Source organism: Mobula birostris, chromosome 19 (genome assembly GCF_030028105.1).
Source record: "Mobula birostris isolate sMobBir1 chromosome 19, sMobBir1.hap1, whole genome shotgun sequence".
Classification (NCBI taxonomy): domain Eukaryota; kingdom Metazoa; phylum Chordata; class Chondrichthyes; order Myliobatiformes; family Myliobatidae; genus Mobula; species Mobula birostris.
Window position 1 is genome coordinate 21,705,768 of NC_092388.1, and position 23,160 is coordinate 21,728,927.

The following is a 23,160-nucleotide window of genomic DNA, read 5'->3' on the forward strand; positions in this document are numbered from 1 at the left end:
TTTTTGGGTTTAAGTCATTTACACTTAGCAAATGGCTTTGGCCACCAGTCTTCTGTTCCTTGACAATGTACTGTGGATTGAGTTTGTAACGATGCATTTCCTAAAAGCTGTGAATACCAGTCCATGTGCTGCTGGCAATGGTGGGATGGATGTAATCAGAAGGTGTGAAGTTTGTATGTAGCCTCAAAACAAAGCATTGTCTGTACTTTGTAAATATGGATTGTCCTTTTGTGTTTAGCAAATAAATATTGAGCCCCACACTGAGCCAGCAGACCTTTCCACTGAAAGTGTCTCGCTATGATAATGCCTGCTGTACCTGATTTTGTCGAATAAAGAAGCTGCTTTGTATCTACCAGTAACTTTCTCTCCAGTGATTTCATTCACACAACAACACACCACAAACAGCAACCCAGCTCTAATCCCTATAGAACACCACCAGTCACTGAACTCAAGTCAGAGTAACACCCTGCCACCAGTCCTCTGTGGCCAAACCCATTTTGAATCCCATCGATCAATTTAGTGTTAGCTGTGTTTCTATATCTGTTGATGTTGGGCTTTCGCTGCCGGATGATTTTAAAATATGCCAGGAAAACAAGTCTTACAAAGATCATTTAATTACAAACTGTATTTTTCCAATACTGTACATTTCCATCACAGATGTAGCCTTAAAAATGGCATCCTTCACCCCAAATACATGAAGAAAAATTTACTACCTACATTTCCCAGCATCATTGCAATTGCCATGTCTTAGAATATCATTACAGTGCACACAATCAATGCATTCAATTACGAAAAAACAGGATACATAAATAAAAACAAAAATGCAGGCCAGTATTATTTTACAGACTGTCATCATTTCTGATCATAGGTGCTCAAGCATAAGCTAACTTCATTCAACACTGAACTGTACACATTTGCATTTTGTCTGTTAAAATACATATATACACTTGTGACACAGCCCCTACGTTTCAAACCATGGTTTCCATAGTGGTCAAAACCTCCAACATTTATAAAACACAAAGACAAAAGCACATCAGCTAGTTGTCAACATTATTTTATATTAAGAAAATAAAATGGCTGCAGACATTTCACTTTTTGTGGCTTAAGTTTCAGAATAAATGGAATGCCAAATGCATATAAACACCTAATTTATGCCACTGAAATCCACATCACCATATATAAAATAAGATACTATTTATTGATAAATAATATGATTGAATTAGGAAAAAGGCTTTCATTCTATCCAGTGTACTTCAAACTCTACACCACATCCTTGAGTGAGTCTTTCTTATACAGAAAGCAAAATGTTATGTACATTTTAAGCAGCAAATCACACTGCAGGGAAAAATTTTTGCATGTTGTTTGCACTGTGCTATCCCAACAGATGAAAATTGAGAGATACTTCATAGTCCTTAATTTGAACATATTTTCTCAGTCCTTTTAAGCTATGAGTGCTACTAAATGTCAATTCAATCTTCACAATCCCATGTATAGGTATCTCTTAAACAGCTTGTTAAATTCTATGATACAATATGCGTCATACATCTAAAAAGGATTTACTTCGTTTTGGATTTTTCTCTTTTCGTCTCTCCAGAGTCTTGATGATCTCAGACACTATGCAAACTGAGGAAGTAAGCCCCACCAGGAAAAGGAGATCTAAAAAGAGAATAGTAGTAGCGTTGTGAAATTATGTCAAAAATTTCCGTTTCAAAGCTAAGTGATGAAATGCTTTATTGTAACTGAGAAATAATAGGACAACATCAGCATGGTTTCATTAAGGGGAGACCTGTTAGAATTATTTGAGGAAATAACAAGCAGATTAGACAGAGAGCCAGTAGATATTATTTACTAGAGATTTTAAAAGTCCTTTGACAAAGACATGAGGCTGCTAAATAAGGCAAGACCCCATGGTGTTAAAAGCAAGGTACTAGCATGGATAGAAGATTGAATGGCAGAAGGCAGAGAGTGGGATAAAGGTATCCTTTTCAGGGTGGCTGCCAGTAATTAGTGGAGTTCCACAACTTTTCAGTTTATATGTTCATGATCCGGTTGATGATATGAAGGCAGGTTTTGGGAGAGGTAGCATTATGGAAGAAATGAGTCCGCAAAAGGACTTGGACAGGCTGGCAAAGTGAGTATAAAGGTGGCAGATGGGGTACAGCACTGGGAAATGTATGGTCATACACTTTGAGAATAAGAATAAAGGTTAAACTATTTTATAAGTGGGGAGAGAATTCAGAAATCGAAGCTGCAAAGGGACTTGAGATTCCCTAACGTTAACTGGCAGGTTGACTCACTAGTAAGGGTGGCAAATGGAATGTTCACATTCATTTCAAGAGGACTAGAACATAAAAGCTAAGATATACATACTGCTGAGGCGTTGGAAATGCTGTGAGCAGCTTTGGACCTGCACATGAGGAAAGATATGCTGGTCCTGGAAAGAATACAGAAGTTCACAGAATTAAAGGCTTGATGTGTGAGGGGGATTTGACATCTCTGGGCCTGCACTCAATGGAGTTCATAAGGTGGTGGTGGTGGGAAATCTCACTGAAACCTAACCAGATACTGAAAGGCCTGGATAAAGTGGATGTAGAGATGATCTTTCCATTAGTAGTAATGAGAGCAGGACTTGCACTGTAAGTGACAGGGTTCTGGAAAGCACAATAGAACAGAGACCTAGTGTCCAAATACATTGTCCTGTAAGGTAGCCAAGAAGGAGGCAGAGTGGCAAAGGTGTTTGGTGTGCCTGCTTTCAATGACTGAGTACAAAAAGTTAGGCATGACGTTACAGCTGTACAAAACATTGTTGAGAATGCAACTAGAAAATTGTGTGCAGCTCTGGTCGCCCAGCTTTTAGGAAGGATGTCTGGAAAAGATGTAGAAGAAATTTACAAAGATGTTGGTGGGGTTGGGCACCTTGAGTTATGAGGAGAGACTTGATGGACTGTGTTTTCTTTTTGGAGTGCAGGAGGCTGAGTGGTGATTTTTTTTTTAATAGAGGTACGAATAAGGTGAATGGTCAGTCTTTTTCCCAAGGTAGTAAAGTCTAAAACTAGAGAGCATAGGTTTAAAGATTGACAATAAACTGGACTGGTCAAAGAACACTGAGGCTGTCTACAAGAAGGGTCAGAGCCGTCTCTATTTCCTGAGGAGACTGAGGTCCTTTAACATCTGCCAGACGATGCTGAGGATGTTCTATGAGTCTGTGGTGGCCAGTGCGATCATGTTTGCTGTTGTGTGCTGGGGTAGCAGACACCAACAGAATCAACAAACTCATTCGTAAGGCCAGTGATGTTGTGGGGATGGAACTGGACTCTCTGACGGTCGTGTCTGAAAAGAGGATGCTGTCCAAGTTGCATGCCATCTTGGACAATGTCTCCCATCCACTACATAATGTACTGGGTGGGCACAGGAGTACATTCAGCTAGAGACTCATTCCACCGAGATGCAACACAGAACGTCATTCTTGCCTGTGGCCATCAAACTTTACAATTCCTCCCTTGGAGGGTCAGACACCCTGAGCCAATAGGCTGGTCCTGGACTTATTTCCTGGCATAATTTACATATTACTATTTAACTATTTATGGTTCTATTACTATTTATTATTTATGGTGCAACCGTAACGAAAACCAATTTCCCCCGGGATCAATAAAGTATGACTATGACTAAGGTGAGAGCAGAAAAGTATAAAAGGGACCTCAACGTAGATGTTTCTGTCCCTTTCAGATGGTGGTGGGTGTATGAAATGAGTTGCTGGAGGGAGTGGTAGAGGTAAGTACACCTACTACATTTAAAAGCTATTTTGACATAACTTGGATTAGAAAGGTTGAGAGAAATATGGGCCAAATGCAGGCAATAGGACTCACTCAGGTAGGCACCTTGGTCAAAATGAACAAGTTGGGCCAAAGGGTCTTTTTCAACGCTCCGTAACTATGATTTTACATTCTTACAAGGTGTTTCACCATCAAATGCACAAATAATTAGTGGGAAAAAAACTACAAAAAAAGACAATAGCACAGGTGCATGAACAGGAAAAGGATATAGGTCAAAAAGAGGCAAATGTGAATAGCTTAGATGGGTACCTTGGTTAGCATGGACATTGGACCGAAGGGCCAGCTTCCATATTATATTACTCTATGACTAAGAATCACTTGAGACAAAATATAACAAACAAGAATCCATCAATACTAGCTGGAAATCATAACACTTGACTGATGACAGTCGCACTTTCAAAAGGATTGTATAAAAATATAAACTTGAAACCTAGCCTTAACCTTCTCTCATCATACCAGGGATTGGAGACTATGATTACATGGATACATTGGAACGGTTCTTAATAATTTTCATAAAATAAATGAGACATCTGTAGCGAGTAACAGGTTCCGTAACTAGCGGACACAAGTTTAAGATGGTTTCAGAAAATCTATCTTAAAAGCAACACGTTGATATTATTTGTGAAGCACATCCTGTTTTGGTTCTAGAAGCAAATTCAATTAACAGTTTCAAAAGAGAATCCAAACAACTAAAAAAAAAGTAAGTCTTACAAATGTAGAAGGAAAGAGCACAGACAAGGGGATGAGCATATTGGTTAGTTGGTTACTTAATTGTGACAGTGTAAATACCACACTGAGTTCTGGTAAACATACTGCAAACTGGATGAGACTGCACAAGAGAGAGTGCCGATAAGATCTACAAAGATTTTGTCACAATTGATCATTTTAGAATAGAAGGGCCTAAGGAGAGATTGAAGTCTATAAAGTCTAAGGAATCTAAATGATGCAGATAAATATAACTACTTACGAAGTAGATTTAAAGTAATTTATAGAAAAAATAGGGAGAATTGAAGATGGTGAGAATTCAAAGATGGTTGCAATTTTAGCAGCCCTTATCACTTTTTGAAATGAATAGACAAACTTTTATGCATACATTTGGTGGCACTAACACTATTTAATCTTACTCATCACATTATAATATGCAAATTGCACTTCAGCTGTTAATGGAGTAAGATTTATAATATCAAATTAAATGCATTTAGATGATAATAAATCCTAACAAGTCTACCAAATACTCAAAATGTTTAACTGTCTGCACATTAAAACAACAAACTCCTTGCTGTAAAGAGGTATTTTGAAATCAGAAGCTAAAGTCTCACCTAGTATACTGAGGCTTTCAGTCTGGAAAACCTTCTGCAGTGGAGGGAAATAAATTACCAGCAGCTGTCCCATGATGGACCCAAGAACAGCATAACAGAAAGGTCGATTACTGCATAACCCAATCTCAAAAACAGATTTTGTCTGGGGATGAAGAAATAAGAAAAAAACACTCAGGCATGAACACAAGACACCTTTTGCATTAATCATACAGTATTGTTTGGTATTATCATCTTTGTTGATAACTTTACCTCTTAACACGTGCTGGGAAATATTTCTGGGAAACATAGACATATACAGATTTACTAAAGGGAGAGATTTGTCCTAAATGGGAACTTTGTCCTAGATTTCATAAAGCTGAATTTGGTGCATACTATTCATGCCACAGAAGTAACAGGCCCTGAGAGTCAAACCAACCTGCCTTGGCAGTCAGTGGTATTACCATTGCCAAGTTCATGATTCTAGTGGTGGGTTATACATTTGCTAGAATACATGGAACACTTCCACCTTGTGGTTCCCTGCCAAGACTCTTGCAAGTTAGATTTTAAAATAAGCATCATTTCTTTTATATTTCTTGGACCTAAAATGTAGAACTGCGTACCGCCAGCCTCGTTACAGAACCTTTGCCTGATGAACTGGAATGGTTGAAGGAAGGAGTCCTTCACCATCTACAAGAGCTATAAGTGCTGGCCAACAATGCCCATATCCCAAAAAATAAATAAACAATTTAAGATTAATTACTTAAGATTGAGGGCAGTTAAACAATACAAAGAAAAATATTTCTTTGGTGCCTAAGAATCTGAAGCACATAAATACACCCTGACTTCAATACAAATTCCAAGATTTTCATACTCTACCTGCGACCTGGAACTCCATGCATTGAACATGTCAAAGAAAACAAAGCACGTAAAGGTCATTGTTGTGTCTCGGGGAGTTATTACATTATCCTGTAACTGAGAAATATAGATAATAAATTCAGAACTCAGTAGGAGCACATCATTCGATACTTAATTCAAAATCTTAGAAGTAATTACACAGTGAATTGATCTAACAGATCGTTGGGCACATTTTCAAATACTGATTTGTTAAAAATTATAATTGAAAATTAGTTTAACAGAGTGCTAATTAACTATTTTTATGTATTCTGCAGATGGTGTTAAGAAGAAGATTGTTTAATTTAGAGAGGAAAAAGATCATCAAAATTGTTAAGCAGTTTCTTACCTCTCGCCAGAAAACAAACAATGTCCCGGAGACAATAATCAGTGATGAAACCAGAATTTTAATGATCAGGCTTCTGGTCAGAATGCTGTCTTTTACATTTCTGGGTGGCTGCCTGATGACGTCTTTATCCACGGGTTCAACTCCCAGGCTACCCACAGAGATCAAAATAAATATAATTAAGAATTTGATTGTAACAAGTTGAAGTCTGAAGAATTTAGAGTACACTGGTACAATATCCACGGAATGCTGGAGGAACTCAGGATTTACACTATGTGCAGAATTTCTTGTGTTTCTGGTACAATATCTATCTGTTTATAACCTAACAGTAGCCACATGAGCACAAACTGTTTAAGTGGAGAGTAAAGAACTGATGGGGACATTTGGATTTTTATTTCTTAAACATTCCCAATATTACTACATCTTGATGGTACTTTAAAAAAAACACCAAATCAATTAAAATATCCTACTTGTGTTTGCAAAAATAAGTATTAAACATGAAAACAGCATCCTTTTTGTTCTATCGTGGTTAAAGCAAAAATTCTGGAAACATTCAGTAGGTCAGGTCCATCTGTGGACAGTGAAACTGAGTTTTAGCTTAAAGACTCTAGATCAGAACAAGGAAAGAGAATACAAAATTAAAAGGGGCTGTTGGAGGAAAGCAGCATCCATCATGTCCAGATGAAGGGTCTCGGCCCAAAACTCGACTGTTTACTCTTTTCCATAGACGCTGCCTGGCCTGCTGAGTTCCTCCAGCATTTTGTGTGTGTTGCTTAGATTTCCAGCATCTGCAGATTTTCTCTTGTTTGTGATCCATCATCAGAGATCCCCACAACTCAGATCATGCTTTCTCACTGATGCCATCAGGGAGAAGGTATAAGAGCCTCAGGACTTGCACCACCAAGTTCAAGAACAGTTACTATTTCAGGCTCTTAAATAAAAGGGGTCAACTACAACTGAAATGTTCCTACAGCCAATAATCTCACTTTAAGGACTCTCCATCTCATTATCTTATGTACTCGTTATTTATTGCTATCTATTTAAATTTGCATTTGCACAGTTTGTTGTCGTCTGCACTCTGATTGACCTTTGATTCTGTTATATTTACTATTCTATAGATCTGCTGAGTATGCCCACAAGAAAATGAATCTCAGGGGTTGTATATAGTGACATATATGTACTTTGATTAAAATAAAATTACTTTGAACTCTGATAGGGTGGGTAATGAGAAACTTTACCCCAAAATGGAGACATCAAAAACCAGAGGCCATAGGTATAAAGGTGAAGAGCAAGAGGTTTAGAGAGGATCCAAGGTGGAATTTTTCCAACCAGACTATTTTGCAATGTGAGTCCACTCTCTGAAGGATGGTGGAGGCAGGTAGCCTTACAACATTTAGAAAATATGAGAACTTGAATTGCCAGGAATAGAAGGCTAGTGAATGGGATTAATAGAGATAGACACTTGTTTGAATGGCATTGAAAAGCAAGGCCAAAACCCCCGTTTCAATGTTCTATAAAACTAGAAGACCACTTTAAATTGCAGAGACTGGGGGGCGGGCAGGTGTGGGCACGGGTGGAGAGGGCAGTGCAGGAAAAGATCAGGTAAATGAACCCTGATCCAGTCAAGATGGCAGCAAGCTGCAATATCCGCCCAGGTCAAGGTCTTGACTGTTTTTGTTGGATCGGGGGGATGGTTCTTGGGTCAGCATGGGGAGTCAGAGGATAGGTAGGTTTTAGGGACAGATGAGGGGGAGTTGCAGGTCAGGGGCAGCATATAAAGAATCAGGGGCAGGAGCTGGTGGTTGGAATCCAGATCAGGGTGCTCAGTGGTCAAAGACCAGTAATCCCCATAGACAGACGCCAGGTTGGCAAGTGCTGAGGATGAAGACCAGTGATCCCCATGATCAATGACTAAGGTTGGCAAGTCCTGAGGTCAGAGGTCAAGGACCGGAGAGCACGGTCCTGACATCAGAAGTCCTGGGGTTGATACTCAGAGTCTGGAGGTCAACGTCAAAGATCCCAGTGCAGGAGTCAGCAAGTCTGGAAGTCAAAGACCAAAGTTGGCGAATCTGTTTTTGTAAGGCCCTGAATTGGCATGCCCAAAGGTCAAAGTCCCAATGTATGCAAGTCTACAAGTCCAGGCCAGCGAATGGGCAATGGAGGCCTGATGTCTGCATGTCTGAATCTGGGGCCAAGGAAAGCAGGTTAGAGGTCTGTCTGTATGTGTGTGAGTAGATGCAGGTATCAATGTTGATAGAGATGAAGAACATTAGGGCAGATTACTGATTAGAAAAAGCAGTAGGCACACAAAACGTGATTAAATAGATACCTAAGAAAAATAATTGAAAATAAATGAACACAAATTATGGAAGAGAATGTAAAAGAAGAGATATGTATAGCATAGTTTCAGGTAATCTGAATGAAGCTGGAGAAACTATTGTTGGCTCGTCATAAATATCACTCCCTGCAACTCGCCATGCACAATGTCATGGGACATTCATTGTGTGGAACAAATGAAACCAGTAGAGTGCCATTTCATCAATAATCCAAACAGTTTACCTCTGTGCTGGTGGTCCATCCATAATTATGTTAATCCATAAAATCTGCATTGCATTCAGCGGATTGGGAAAGTTCATCAATGTGGCAAGAGAAATCAATGTCAAAGCAGCTATACTCCTGAAAAATAAATATGTGCATTGGATAAAAATCCCAAGAAACTTATCATAATAGAAGCAATTTCAAATATGACAGAACGTACTGCAAATTAAAAAAGGAATTATTTATATACATGTGCAAATTTAGTGCAGCACTTGATAAATACACCAACTGACTTCGACCAATAACTGTATTTGTTTATTAATCACAATTAGTTTCAAACAATGAAATACTCACTATGTAGTTTCAAACAAGATCAAAGTGTACTACTTGGATTCTACAAACGTAATATTAATTGCCTCAGATAAACCTGGGCAGGGTTTGATGTGGAGAATTCCGAACTCTGGGTCTTTTTATACAATGTTCAGTCTCTGAAATTATGCTGTCAGTTATCTTGTGAGGATACATTTTATATGTTTCTCCATATCTCCCAGATATAGCTTTGTTCCTTAGTGCCAATTGCACGGCCAAAATTCAACTCCTTTCCATATATTTGTACTTGTTTTTTTAAAACCTCAAATTACCACCGGCACCACTCCATAATTATTTTAACTACCAGTTCTTTGAGAATCAGGTGTCTGTTCAAGTTTCTATGATTTGTCAGACTGCCTTTAAACCCATTCCCAGAACATCCTTATCTGCTTATTCGGTGCTCAGTCAGCTCACAGAACTGTTTCAGCACAACTCTGCATTTCCACATTGATGCTAACTAGTTATCCATCTGCTAACTAGTTATCCATCACCTAACTGTACCTCATCAGGCCTCCTTTGTTTCTTGCTGCTCACCAGTTTCCCCTTGTACACGATCAGCATGATCCATAGATCATACAAGTTATCAGGTAGGTCATAATGAACACAAACATCAATAATTGGATACAGCAGATACGAAAAGGGGATGTATTTTTAGTGAATATTAAGCTTTCTTTGAGTAACACAATTTCCATGTGTAGTTGTTGAGTAATTGTCCTCCTTGCTGCTCACCATATACTACAATATGGTGCTAAAAGCTTTGTGAACCCTGTAGAATTTTCTCTATTTCTGCATAAATATAACCCAAAATGTGATCAGATTTTCATGTAATCCGAAAACTAGATAAAGAGAACCTAATTAAATAAATAACACAAAATATTATACTTTTTCATTTATTTTTGGGAGAAATGATCCAACATTACATGTATCTGTTGGAAAAAGTGTGTGAACTTTAGCTTTCGGTAACTGGTGTGACCCCCTCGTACAAACGTTTCTGGTAACCTTTGATCAAGTCCTGCATATCGGCTTGGAGAAATTTTAGGCCATTCTTCCTTACAAAACTGTTTCAACTCTGGAATGTTGGTGGGGTTTCTTGCATGAAATGCTTACTTCAAGCCCTTCCACAGTATTTCTATAAGGTTAAGGTCAAGATTTTGTCTCGGCCATTCCAAAATGTGAAATTTCTTCTGCTTTACCCATTCTTTGAAAGACTGACTTGTGTATTTAGAGTTGTTATCTTGCTGTATGATCCACTTTCTCTTGAGCTTCACTTCACAGATGGATACCCTGACATTTTCCTGTAGAATTTGCTGTTACAATTCAAAATTCATAGTTCCATCAATGATGGCAAGCCATTCTGGTCCCGAGGCAACAAAGGAGGCACAAACCCTGTCACGGCCACCACCATGTTTCACAGATGGGATGAGACTCTTATGCTGGAATGCAGTGTTTGCTTTTAGCCAAACATAACACTTCTCATTTATGCCAAAAAATTCTATTTTGGACTCATCCTTCCACAGAACATTCTTCCAACAGCCTTCTGGCTTATCCATGTGGTCTTTAGTTAACTTTAGACAGGCAGCAATGCTTCTCCTTGTACTCCTGCCTGGCGCACGATTGTTCAGTGTTTGCCTGGTGGTAGGCTCGTGAATGTTGACATTAGCCAATGCAAGAGAGGCCTGTAGCTCCTTAGATGTTACCCTGGGATTCTTTGTGACCTCCTGGAATATTACACGCCTTTGCACTTGGGGTGATTTTTGTTGGTCAACCACTCTTGGAGAAAATAACAACGGTGCTGAATTTCCTCCATTTGTACACTATCTGCCTAACTATGAATTGGTGGAGACTAAACTCTTTAGAAATGGTTTTTGAATCCTCTTCCAGCCTGGTGAGCATCAACAGCTTTTTTTTTCCTCAGGTCCTCAGCAATCTCCTTTGATGAGGCATGGCACACTTCCAAAAACCTGTGCGGTAAATATCAGACTTTGACAGTGAAGACCCAGCTTTATGTTCTTGAAATGAGCCAGGGACTCCCACACTCACACCTGATTGTCATCCTGTTGATTGAAACACCTGACTCTAATTTCCTCTTCAAATGAACTGATTATCCTAGAGGTTCACATACCTTTCCCAACAAATACATGTAATATTGGATCATTTTTCTCAATAAATAAATGAAGTATAATGTTTTTGTGTTATTTATTTAATTGGGTTCTCTTTATCTAGTTTTAGGATTTGCGTGAAGATTTGATCACATTTTTAAATCATATTTATGCAGAAAGAGAAATTTCTAAGGGGTTCATAAACTTACTGGCACTGTACAAACATTCAAAAAAAGTTTGCTGGCTTCTTGCAACTGACAAATTATAACACTTAATGACTGTTTAGACTTACGTGCTAAGTTGAAATCTAACAAAGTTTTTGATGTTGTTGTAAATCCCTTTACCCTCTTCAATTGCTGACCTGGAATAGAAAGTTCTAGATTAGAAATATCTAAATATGTCAGGTCGTTTTAACTGACACTTACTGCACGTACCAAAACTTGCCAATTAATCAAAAATGCTTAGTTCCTACAGAAGTCTAAATTCTGCATTTTTCTGAAGCAGTTATTTCATCAATTCAATCCTCAATTCTTACATTATGCTCTCACTAAAGTTGTGTTAATATGGGGTTCTAACTTGTATATCAATCTACAGTGCACGCTCTGGTGGACAAAGGGGGAAAATGCATAAGTAATGTGGCAATATATTTTTGCAGAAAACAAAACTCCTGGGTGGAACTCAAGAGGTCACAAAGCATCTGTGGAACGAAAGGATGGTTTTGGGTCTGGACCTTGCATCAGGACTGGAAATATAGAGGCAGGATAGAATATGAAGGGTAAAGGGAGGGCCAGTAATTCTCTTTGTTAATTTTTTTGTTCATTTGTTATAGTTGTAAGTATGCTGACAAAAGAGTTCAATCATGTATAGACATCTGTATACTTCTGCACAGCCAGCAAAACAACAAAACAAAAATCTATGGTTTCTAAGTGCAATGGTTTTCAATCGGACTCACTTGGTTCTGTTTCCTTCACTCCTTTTAAACTCACCTGGCACTCAGGAAAATTTATTATACCATTGTGGAAAGGGCTGCTAGGGGTTGCGGTATAGGCAGATACATTGGGGATATTTAAGAGAACCTTAGATAGTCTTTTATTTTTCTTTAATCTACCTGTCTTTGTGGGAGGGAAACATTAGATAGCTTGTGGAGTAGGTTAAAAAGTCAGCACAACATCATGGGCTGAAGTGCTTGTACTGTGCTATACTGTTTAATAACTTAAAAAAAAACTTAAAGCAAATTGGGTTATTTAAATAATTCAGAAATTTGAAATTCTGAAGGATGCAGGATTATTGGAGCTTTACTGCATTCATTTAATAATCAAGTGAATACAAATTGAATTAAATTTTTGTATATTTATTTGTCAAAGTCATTAATTCTAACAAGAATACTTAGCACTTTAACTGATAGAACACAAATTAACCCATGCAGCACAGGACTGCATTTAGGTTACACAGAATGATAGCATGCTCAACTCACATTATTGTCTTAAAGTCATCATCTACAAGGATCATGTCAGCTGCTTCCTTGCAGACATCGGTTCCTGTCTGCCCCATAGCAACACCAATATCAGCAGCTTTCAAAGCAACAGCATCATTCACTCCATCCCCTGTCATTGCCACTACAGCACCATTCTTCTGAAGAGACTGGAATTTGACAAAAAAAGGGAAATTAGAGTGATTTTTTTTCCCCCCACAGAGAAAGCATTACCCTTACTACAGCAACTACCTTTCAAAAATATTTTATTAGCTGTTAAATGATAACCCATGGACATAAAGTGATAAAAAAATGTACATCTTTCATTTATTTGGATGCCAATGAACCGCTTTTTGTAAGGTATAGTATATGTAGATTATGATATTTAAAAATTAATCACAGCATAAAAGACAATACTGTTAATGGGGGCGGGGGGCATTGAGCTTTTAGGTTGGGATGTTCTGTTGCAGTTGTACAAGATGTTGGTGGGACCACACTTGGAATATTAAGTTCAGTTTTGGTAAGAAAGATAGCATTAATTTGGAAAGAGTAAAAGAAAGATTTTAAGGACATTGCCAGGACTAGAGGGGCTAGGTTAAAGAGTTGTGCAGGCCCAGACTATTCTGTGGAGTGTCAAGACTATGGGGTGATCTTATACTGTACATAATGTCAAGACTCAGAAGACTCAAAGGTCTCAATCTGAAATAATTAATGCCCAGAAATCAAAACAATGAATACTGTGTCATAATTTCAGATACTACTATTGACTTGTTCACAATTATCCTCTAAATTCAATTTAAGTGCAAAATTCAAATTAGAAAAAAGTGCAAAGCAGAAAAGGGATCTCAAACAGCACATGAACTGAACGAACAATAAAGAGTTTGCAATCCACTTTCTTTTAAAAGGTCTAAGAATTTTAGCATATGCCCATTCCATACACTGGAATGCTATTGAGAACAGTAACTGCTTGGTTAAATGGACAATACAAGATATTTGATGAAACAAACTCAATTCAGAGTGTTTGAGCTTCCTTTATAAACCAATAACAGACAACAAGGAGAAAGCCTTGATCTCAAAGGGGAAGAAAGTAACTACTCTCACAACTACTATTTTCTGTTCATGATAGTTACCTTTATAATCTTAAGCTTGTGCTTGGGGCTGGATCTGTAAAATATTGCTACCTGTGGAAAAAAAATCAAACCAATAACAATGAAAAATTTTAAATGAACTCTGGCACATCCAAGATCACACAAGCAAGGAAGACTGTCACTTCCCAAAATACTAAAGGTGATTTTTTTTTTCTATATTCTTGCTGCAAAATAAAAATATCTATACCAAACTACTTTCCATAAAATCAATAGTAAGTGAGAATTTTCCACTTGATGAACTTCACCCCTCTGGAACTCCAATGGATACATATGAATATATCTGTAGACATAGTGAGGGCAGATGCTGAAATCTCAAGCAGCAATTTGCAGAATAAACTCAGTAGGTTGAACAACATCTCTTGGTGTGGGGAGGAGGTTGCAGTGTGTGTGGGGCAGTGAGCTTGGTTAGGAACTGTTGACATTTTTGAGTCAAAATCCTGTACCACATATGAGTGGCAAGGGGAGACAGGAGTCCAGGGTGATTGATGCACAGCAGAGTGCAGAGGCTCCTATTTGCATGCTAATTCTCACTGCCACACCAACCTGGCCACTCTCAGTGTTTCCCATTGCTAAGGTGAGGCCCCGTGCAAGCTGAAAGAACATCACCTCATATTCCACCCGGGCAATCTACAACTCAATTATATGAACAATGGATTTTCCGATTTCTAGTTACCTTTACCTCCAATATGGTTTCCCCCTGTCCCATCCAATTCCCTAGTTTTCCTATTTTCATACCCTATCCTACCTCCAGATACCTAATTTTTATTCCCCTTCCTCTTCATGGTTCAATCTGCCAACTACCCATTCATTATAGGAGTAGGTGGTATGAAATACCAATTCACTCACCAACTCGCTCTCCCCCATCTGGTTCTGGTTGTATCAACTCTCCCCTAATGGTTCCCATTATCATATTCCTAATTTACCAGATTTTCTCCCACTGGGAGCCTTTGTGTTCCTGATTTATCACTCTCCTATGCTTGCATTTTCATGCTACCCCTTCCTCAGCTTGGGTCCATCCAGGTCAAGTGAATCTTGACTGAAGTTAAAGATTAGATAAGATCTAAAGAGAGCGGCATATTTCCTGCCATTGGTATTTCAGAGAGCCTTTGCACTTGTGCAAAAATTCTGCAGCTTTAATGGCCCATGTCCTGCTGCCAGAACACCAATTCAGTAAATTAGTTGGTTCCCTTATCATGTAATTTAATTTTGTGAAGGATCCTGATGAAGGGTCTTGGCCCAAAGTATCATCTATTTATTTCCCTCCAGATACGCTGCTCAACTTGCTGAATTGCTTCAGGTTTCCAGCATCTGTAGTCTTTCTTGTGCTATGAAGTATAACTCCTGTACTTGAAATTTCTACAAAGTGACTTAATGTATAAGCAGAACTTCATGGCGACTAACAAAGGCCACATTAGTGTCATAGAACAGCAAGTCATAAAACACTACAACACAGGCTCTTCAGCGTATCTAGTAGGTGCAAAGCATTAATGTGCCTAGTCCCATTGAGCTGCACTTGGACCATAGTCTTCCATACCCCTCTCATCCATGTACCTACCCAAATTTCTCTCAAATATTGAAATTGACCCGCATCCACCACTTGTGCTAGCAGCTTGTTCTACACCCTTACCACCCCTCTGAGTCAAGATTTTCCCCTTCAAGTTTTCCTTAAATGTTTTACCTTTCACCCTTAACCCATAACCTCTAGATGTAGTCTCTCCCAACTTCAGTGGAAAAGCTTGCTTGCATTTATCTTATCTAAACCCCTCATTATTTTGTATACCTTTACTAAATCTCCTCTCAATCTTCTACGTTCCAGGGAATAAAATCCAAACCTATTCAACCTTTCCCCATAATTTGGATCCCCAAATCCGAGCAACATCTTTGTAAATTTTCTCTGTGCTCTTTCAACCTTATTTATATCTTTCCTGTACGTAGGTGACCAAAACTGGACAAAATACTCCAAATTAGGCCTCACCAATGTCTTATAAAATTTCAACATAACAATGCAACTCCTGTACTCAATATACTGACTTATGAAGACCAAAGTGCCAAAAGCTTTCTTTATGACCTTATCTACTTGCAAGGTATTATGGATCTGTATTCCTAGATGACCACATTAGTAATGACTACAAGTTGGACCATCAGAAAATTGTGCTTTACTATTTAAAAAAGACAACATTCTATTAGTTCCTCTGGTATTCTGTCAAAGCACAAGTAGCAGTTAGTTACTTCTAAGGTGTTTTTGCATTACTTGCCAAAGTTCAAATATCAAGTAACTTTAGGTCTCAGTCAAATTTTGCGATGTTGCATAAAAGTTCTTTACATGCTGCACCTCAGAGGAAAGTATTGTAGTAACAGAGTCCAAAGCCTTAAGTTGTACGTTATAATAGTCTGTTAATGGTTGCTCCCTGTATCTTTTATTTGAGGGAAATAAATTAAATACTTCTAGTTATCAACTGATTCGGTAGAGATGCATTAACTCAATATGTCATACAGAGCTGTGAGTGTTGTGTTTCATTTTGATTGAAGACCGTTGATCTGAAACGTTCACTTCTTCATTCTTCAGAGACATTAACAAACCTACTGAATACTTCATGACTTTTTTACTTTTTAAATATAACTGCTTATTTGTATACTACAAACAACCTAAACACAGCTGTTTGAAATTCATGGATCCAGCCTACAGTAATCTGTAAAGATTCTGGGGTGAGTTATCATGAATCTGAACCATCTACACCATTTAAATCACAGTAATATATAGATCCAGTTGTGTTGTGAACCTTTAATTCCACAATAAATGTGCCATTGAATCCTCATTGCGTCTCATTTCAAAACTCAAACCACACTATGTGATGTACCTTTGGTACTATTTGCGAGAGTTGCTGAACATCCAATGAATCTAGTTCTTCTCCTGAGAGCGTTTGGGATCCCTTGGAATATAAACCCAAGCGAGTGGCTGCATATAAATAAAACATCTTATTAAAAGTGAGTTTGTAACATTTCCAGCATTGTACAGTTTAAGCAATGCACGAATAAAAGTACATTAATCTATGCTATAATTATTCCAAATAATTTTATATTTTAATCACAAGATTAAATAAAGACAGCTAAGTCACTAACATATTTTCTTTTCATTTATTATTCAACAAACCAAGACCTTTTTAATATCCAAAAGTTTTTGAATGTTGACCTTCTTTGAAAACCATCTTTAGACTTATATGTGGCCCAGGTGTGCATAAAATTGTCAGGTGTTTTTAAACAACTGTATGAATTAGTATCTTAACTAATTGCTTGTTTTATTAAACATAATTTGTTTCTTTACCACAAAAAACTTTTATACCCTCTTAAATGAACTTTTCCAGTCCCACCACTAACTTCACCCACTGCTTCCAAGCCATTCGAAGTACCAGCAGAAACATTACAATACTGTAAATCTTAGCAATTCAAACTAAACTGAAATGGGATATCAACAAGTACCAACAACTTAATATATCAACATTATGTAGAAAGGATCATGATGTTTTTCCACACAATACGTACGAATACCCAAAAGATTTCTCAAAACATCGCTGAGAGGTGGATGAACCTGATCTGGTGATGCGAGAGCTTGCAGAAATTTTCCTAAATCGGGTTGTCTTTGAAGATTTCATGATTGCAGAAAATTTACCAGAAATTCTTTTCATTTGTATAGGGCTTAATTATTTTCATTTCTTAACTTAAGTGGTTCTATGACTTTGCTGTTATTTAGCTAAAATAGTGTGAACATAATCATTAAAAAATACCTTTTGCCAAGAATGTTTCAGCTTTCAGTCTTTATAATGCACAGTCAACAATTATAGTAAGAAAAGAAAAACATTGAAATAATGGCATTTTTGGGAAAACATTCTGTGCTGAATTCATCTTCTAACAGATTACCAAGTAGAAGGAAACTCTTAACAATTTGGTACCCTCAAGACTGGCATATTTTCCAGATTATTGTTCACTTTTCTTTGTAGATATTACATAGAAGAATACCAGGTGAATTTAAAGTGAGTGCTACTACCACAACCATTCCTGCACCTGCAATGCCAATGAGAGGATAGAGGGAAAACAGAAAAACGTGTCCTTGCTAAGATCACTGGGAGTGGGTGAAACTGAAACAGGTGAGACTAATTCTGTATTATCAGGATTTCTGAACAAAATAATAGCAAATTATCAGAGTCATGCTGTTGACAGATACAATTCCTGTGCTCAAGAAAAAGGCACCAGTAAGAATGATGGAGTTATAAAACTGAAGTCCAGTCTTCATCACAATGTTTAACAAGCAGCAGCAGGCCCCATACACGTACTCCTCCAAAATTAGGAGAAACAAATTTGAAGTTACAAAACAGATTGTAGAATCTCTGTATCTTTGAACAAACATATCACATTATCCAGTTTATTTCAATTTCTTTTTCAAGTATTATGGTTCAAGAAGGGATATTAGAGTAGTCCTCCTATTTTATTTCTCATCATCATAGAACGTAAGCAGAAGTTTTTGATAAGATCATCACTTATTGTGAGTTTTGTGCCAAACTGATTTTTTAAAATTTCAAATTTCCAACTGAAATGTCTCAAAAATACCATAAAGATGATGGCCACAAGACAGAATTTCCATTACTACAATTCTTTGGCAAAACAATTCAGAGGAATTCATTCATTTCTTTGTGATCTCTGCATCAAACTGCTGCTTTAAATGTTGAGGCTAGTGCTTTTATTTTTAGATGCAAAGGATTGACAGGGTGTTCCTTTTCAAGAAACCACAGGAAAGACAACTTTGCAGTATTTACAGAGTAGTTCATTTTGTTTTTCCTTCAACATAATTTGTACCTTCCGTCAGGCAATCAAAAACATCAATTTCATTTACTTCTCACCACATCTACATGAATTTTGGCTCTCCAAGTCAGGTCACTGAGCAGCAAATCTCTCAGACAAGGAATACGTATCACTGAGTTAAGGAGTATTGTTTCAAATACAAGTATCATGTGTAATTTTTTTTAATACTAATACTGAGCCAGTATTTACCTATGGCAACTGCTGTCTCTTGTGAATCTCCAGTAACCATTTTGATTACAACTCCTGCATTAATCAGTGTAGTGACAGCCTCCTTTACACCAGATTTTGGTGGATCAATCATTCCCACCAGTCCCAGAAACGTGAGTTGTCCGAGTTCCGGTCCAGAGGCTAAAGCAAGTACTAGATGGGAAAAATATCACACATCATTTTGTTATCTGCATTTACATGAACTTGTTGATACAAAGTTTCAAGAAAAAAAATTCTACACACTTCCCATGAACACAATTCTCTCACAAATATACTTGGAATATAAAATCATTTACATCTACCTCATTTGCACACAGTTGATTTCAAATTTATTTTAAATGCTACACTAGCCCTTGAACAATAATAGAAGTTCATGTAATTATTAAAAGTGTTACTGAAACATTTGTTCCAATGTACTCGTTTAACAATTCAATTCTCCAACATTTTAACAGCCCTTACCACATTGTCTTTCTTTCCAAGCCTTTCAAATTACTATCTTCTAACTAAAATTCAGTTTCATGAACATCTGATCATTTTTTGGTACTTTGCCTTGAGCAAGTGCATAAGCAGACCAAGTAACTTCACGGTCAATAGTCAAAACCAATAAAAGAGTCAAAAGATAGCTCAAAATAAATTTATTATTAAGGTATGTATAACATATACAACCTTGAGATTTGTTTTCTTGCAGTCAGCCACAAAACAAAGAAACACATTAGAGCTCATTAAAAAACCCACACAACAAAGATTGTTAAACACAATGTGCAAACAAAAGAACAAATTGCGCAAACAATAAAACACAGTAAGCAAACACAAAATGCAGAATCCTCGAAAGCTAGTCCTCAGCCACGGAGCTGGTTCGGTGCTGAGGTGAGTGAAGCCAGTCCAGGAGCCCGATGCCTGCAGGACAACAACTGCTCTTGAACGTGGCTGCATGCGACCCAAGACTCCTGCACCTCCTGTCTGACAGTAGCAGTGAGGAGAGGGGGGAACCCCCTGAACACCTGTTCATTTTCCACTCTCATCCTCAACGATTTTAATTTTGCTCAATGCTTTGATTGGTGCAGAGAAACGGAACCAACCATGGGTTCATCTTCCGCCAGCAGGCCTTGACGCAGTGTCTACCCCCAATGATGGCCATCCTGTCTGTACCTGTACTCTCCAGAGTCTAGTTTGCAGAATCCCCCAAGAGATCACAAAAGCACCAGGTTGTTTATTCAGTTCAAAAGAACATCCTTAAAAGGGAAATTACAGGTTGCAGACTGCAGCGATCGCTGTTCAAAAGACAACACATATCTACTGAAATATCTAGTAGTTTTATGAACTGTCTACAAAACATCACCAATGGTTGCTGGAGCGTTTTTGTCAAATTTAGCAACTGGGGTCAAAGAAAACTGACTGATTTTGTCCTAATTTAATGCCAATGTCAAGACTAACTTGCTCTTTTAAATGCTACGGCTAATATTAGCTAATTTAGCACAGATTAAGAATCTATCTGAAACATTCCTCAATCTATTTTAAGTTATCATTTAGAATAGGAACACAAAAGCAGATAAGAAATACCAAATAGTTGCGTATTGATCCTTGACAAAAAATGTATCAACATAGATAATTGTGATAAAACAGAAAGGATGCAAAGAGTGCAGATGCATTGCAAGAAGAAACCACTGATCCACTTTTCATAACATTCTACTCTTTTACAGTACTTCTATGAAAGAAAGCCGGTTGTTAGGCAGAACCACAGGAGTGTGACTGGTGGTGAGCTAGGGGCAGGTTTCTAATACTTCGGCTGATGGTAGAAGGTGAAGCTGAAGAAAGTTACTGTCCTCTGAAGCCAGCATCATTTTACACGTTTTGAAAATATCGTCCTTGTATCATCACAGGGCCCTCATTTTTACGAGCTCTTCCGTCAAGTCAAGACTAACCCAGGGTAGCAAATTATCATAAAAAGTTAGCTGTGAGGAATCATATTGTTTGCCAACATGGCAAATAGTATGTTTCAACCTCAAGAGAGTGGCTGGTTGAGGATAGAATTAGTGTAAAAGTACACAGTTGGCGGTAGAGTTGAAAATCATGGCTTTGGGGAAACAGAACTGTCAACAAGCAGTGTGAAAACTCAGAGGCAATGATGACCGAAGTGGTATTGCAATACTTGAGTTGGTTAACATTGGAAGACGTATGACTACTGATCACCAACGTTTCAAATCGTTTTTTTTAATACTTTATTTTCAAAATTTTCAAAAAACAATAAAATCAGCAAGAACATACAAGCTCAGACATGTATGAAAATAAAATGAGCAAAAAAAAAGAAAAAGAAGGACATAACGTTAGAGGGATGCCTGTTGTACAGAGTGCTCAAAAGTGCTAAACATTAAGTCTCGAATGAGGGCCGTGAGAGATTAGCTGGGGAGAAATTGTTCATCTGCCCCCGGCCTTGTCTAGGTAGGCAAGAAATGGATCCCCGACAGCCGAAAATTTTATAATTGAATTGGTTCTCAAGAACCTGAGTCTCTTCATCTGTATGACTGAGAACATGTCAGCCATCCATCTCCGGAAGGAAGGAGGAGAGGGTGATTTCCATTCCCTCAAGAAAAGTCTTTTCGCAACAGTCATCCCCAGCATCAGAGACTGTTGTATGGCTGTAGGGAAGCAGAGTGGATTGCAAATAGTTGAAGATGGTGAGACCAGCTTCCAAAGGGAAGAACCTTTTATAGGCCGTTGAGTACCAGTCAAATATTTTGGGCCAAAATCCAGTCAGTGAAGGGCAAAACCAAAAGGTGTGTGACAATGTGCCTTCTGTCCCTTGACATCTATCACACATTGGCGAGACAAAAGGGTAAATCCTGTGCAATCTGAGTTTAGAATAGTGAAGACGGTGGACAACCTTGAACTGGATCAGTTAGTGTCTGCTGTTAACAGAGCAAGCCTGTATCATAGACAAACTCTTGTCCCAGGAAGCTTCAGATAGTTCAATGCCCAATTCCTCTCTCCAGAAACTCCCTGATCTTCATAGTAGAGGCTAAAGTACAACCATCAAACAAATGTACAGACTTATAAATGAGATGCCTGGAGTCAGGAGGGTTCTTTAAGATATTAAAAAATATATGCTTCCCTGGAAGGATTTCAAAATTACAAATCTTGGATTGGATGTAGTGTCTAATTTGTAAGTAACAAAAAAAAGTGTGAATGAGGCAGCTCAAATTTCTCTTTCAGCAGACTAAATGTTGCAAACCATCCCTCTATGTACAGGTCTTCGATAGAAACTAGACCCTTCTCCTTCCAAGCATGGTAGGTTTTGTCTGACCATGAGGGTAGAAAGGAGTGATTGAAGCAGATTGGTGTTAGTACAGAGGTCTCTAGTAGATTCAGAACACTCCTAATCTGATTTAGAACTCTGATGGAGTTTTTCAAAACGAAACTTAAACTTTTTGAAGTCCCAGGCTTTTCTAACTTAGACAGCAGCATGGCTGGCAAGGAGGCATTGACAACAGAATTAGACTCCATACATAGCCACAAGGGGGCCCCAGGGGCTAAGTTATCCTAATACCCCTGTTGCCAGAACATTAGAGCCCTAACATTGACAGCCCAGTTATAGTGTCTGAATATAGGTAATCCCACCCCTCCTTCAGACTTGGGCTTTTGCAAATGAATTTTTGAAATCCTGTGGTTCTTCTAATTCGAGATGTAAGACAAAATCATGGAGTCCAACTCTTTAAAGAAGGCTGATGTAAGAAAAATGGGGAGATTTTGACAAAGATAGGGAAACCTAGGAAGGGAAACCATTTTAATTGAATTTATACGACTAATCATGGACAGAGGTAGGATTTTCCAACTTTCTATGTTCTGTTTAAGTTTTGAGATAAACTCCGCGAAGTTTAATTCAAATATTAGTTTAGGATCTTTGGGTATTGCCAAGCCAAGATAAGTAAAGTGATCTTTAACTACTTTAAACAGGACACTTTCTAAAAAACCCGGCATGTAGATGTCGGAGAGGGGCACGAAGCCACTTTCTGTCCAATTGATTGAGTATCCCGATAGTCTGCCAAAAAAAGAGATTAAATCTAGAAGAAGGGGGACTGACTTTTCTTATTTTTCTAAGTACAGTATCA

General features: G+C 38.0%; 1 protein-coding gene across 1 annotated transcript in view; it reads right to left on the bottom strand.

Annotated features, from left to right (window-relative positions):
* Positions 1 to 596: 596 nt before the first annotated feature.
* Positions 597 to 23,160, bottom strand: part of atp2c1 (ATPase secretory pathway Ca2+ transporting 1) — a 96,574-nt gene continuing 74,010 nt past the window's right edge. Inside the window, exons 18-27 of the mRNA XM_072283325.1 lie at positions 19,037 to 19,207; positions 16,852 to 16,949; positions 13,976 to 14,026; positions 12,849 to 13,015; positions 11,667 to 11,735; positions 8,928 to 9,044; positions 6,372 to 6,519; positions 6,008 to 6,103; positions 5,153 to 5,294; positions 597 to 1,656 (exon numbers count right to left, since the gene is read on the bottom strand). Coding sequence (XP_072139426.1) covers positions 1,538 to 1,656; positions 5,153 to 5,294; positions 6,008 to 6,103; positions 6,372 to 6,519; positions 8,928 to 9,044; positions 11,667 to 11,735; positions 12,849 to 13,015; positions 13,976 to 14,026; positions 16,852 to 16,949; positions 19,037 to 19,207 — 1,178 coding nt within the window. The 3' untranslated portion in view covers positions 597 to 1,537. The remainder of the gene's footprint in view (positions 1,657 to 5,152; positions 5,295 to 6,007; positions 6,104 to 6,371; positions 6,520 to 8,927; positions 9,045 to 11,666; positions 11,736 to 12,848; positions 13,016 to 13,975; positions 14,027 to 16,851; positions 16,950 to 19,036; positions 19,208 to 23,160) is intronic.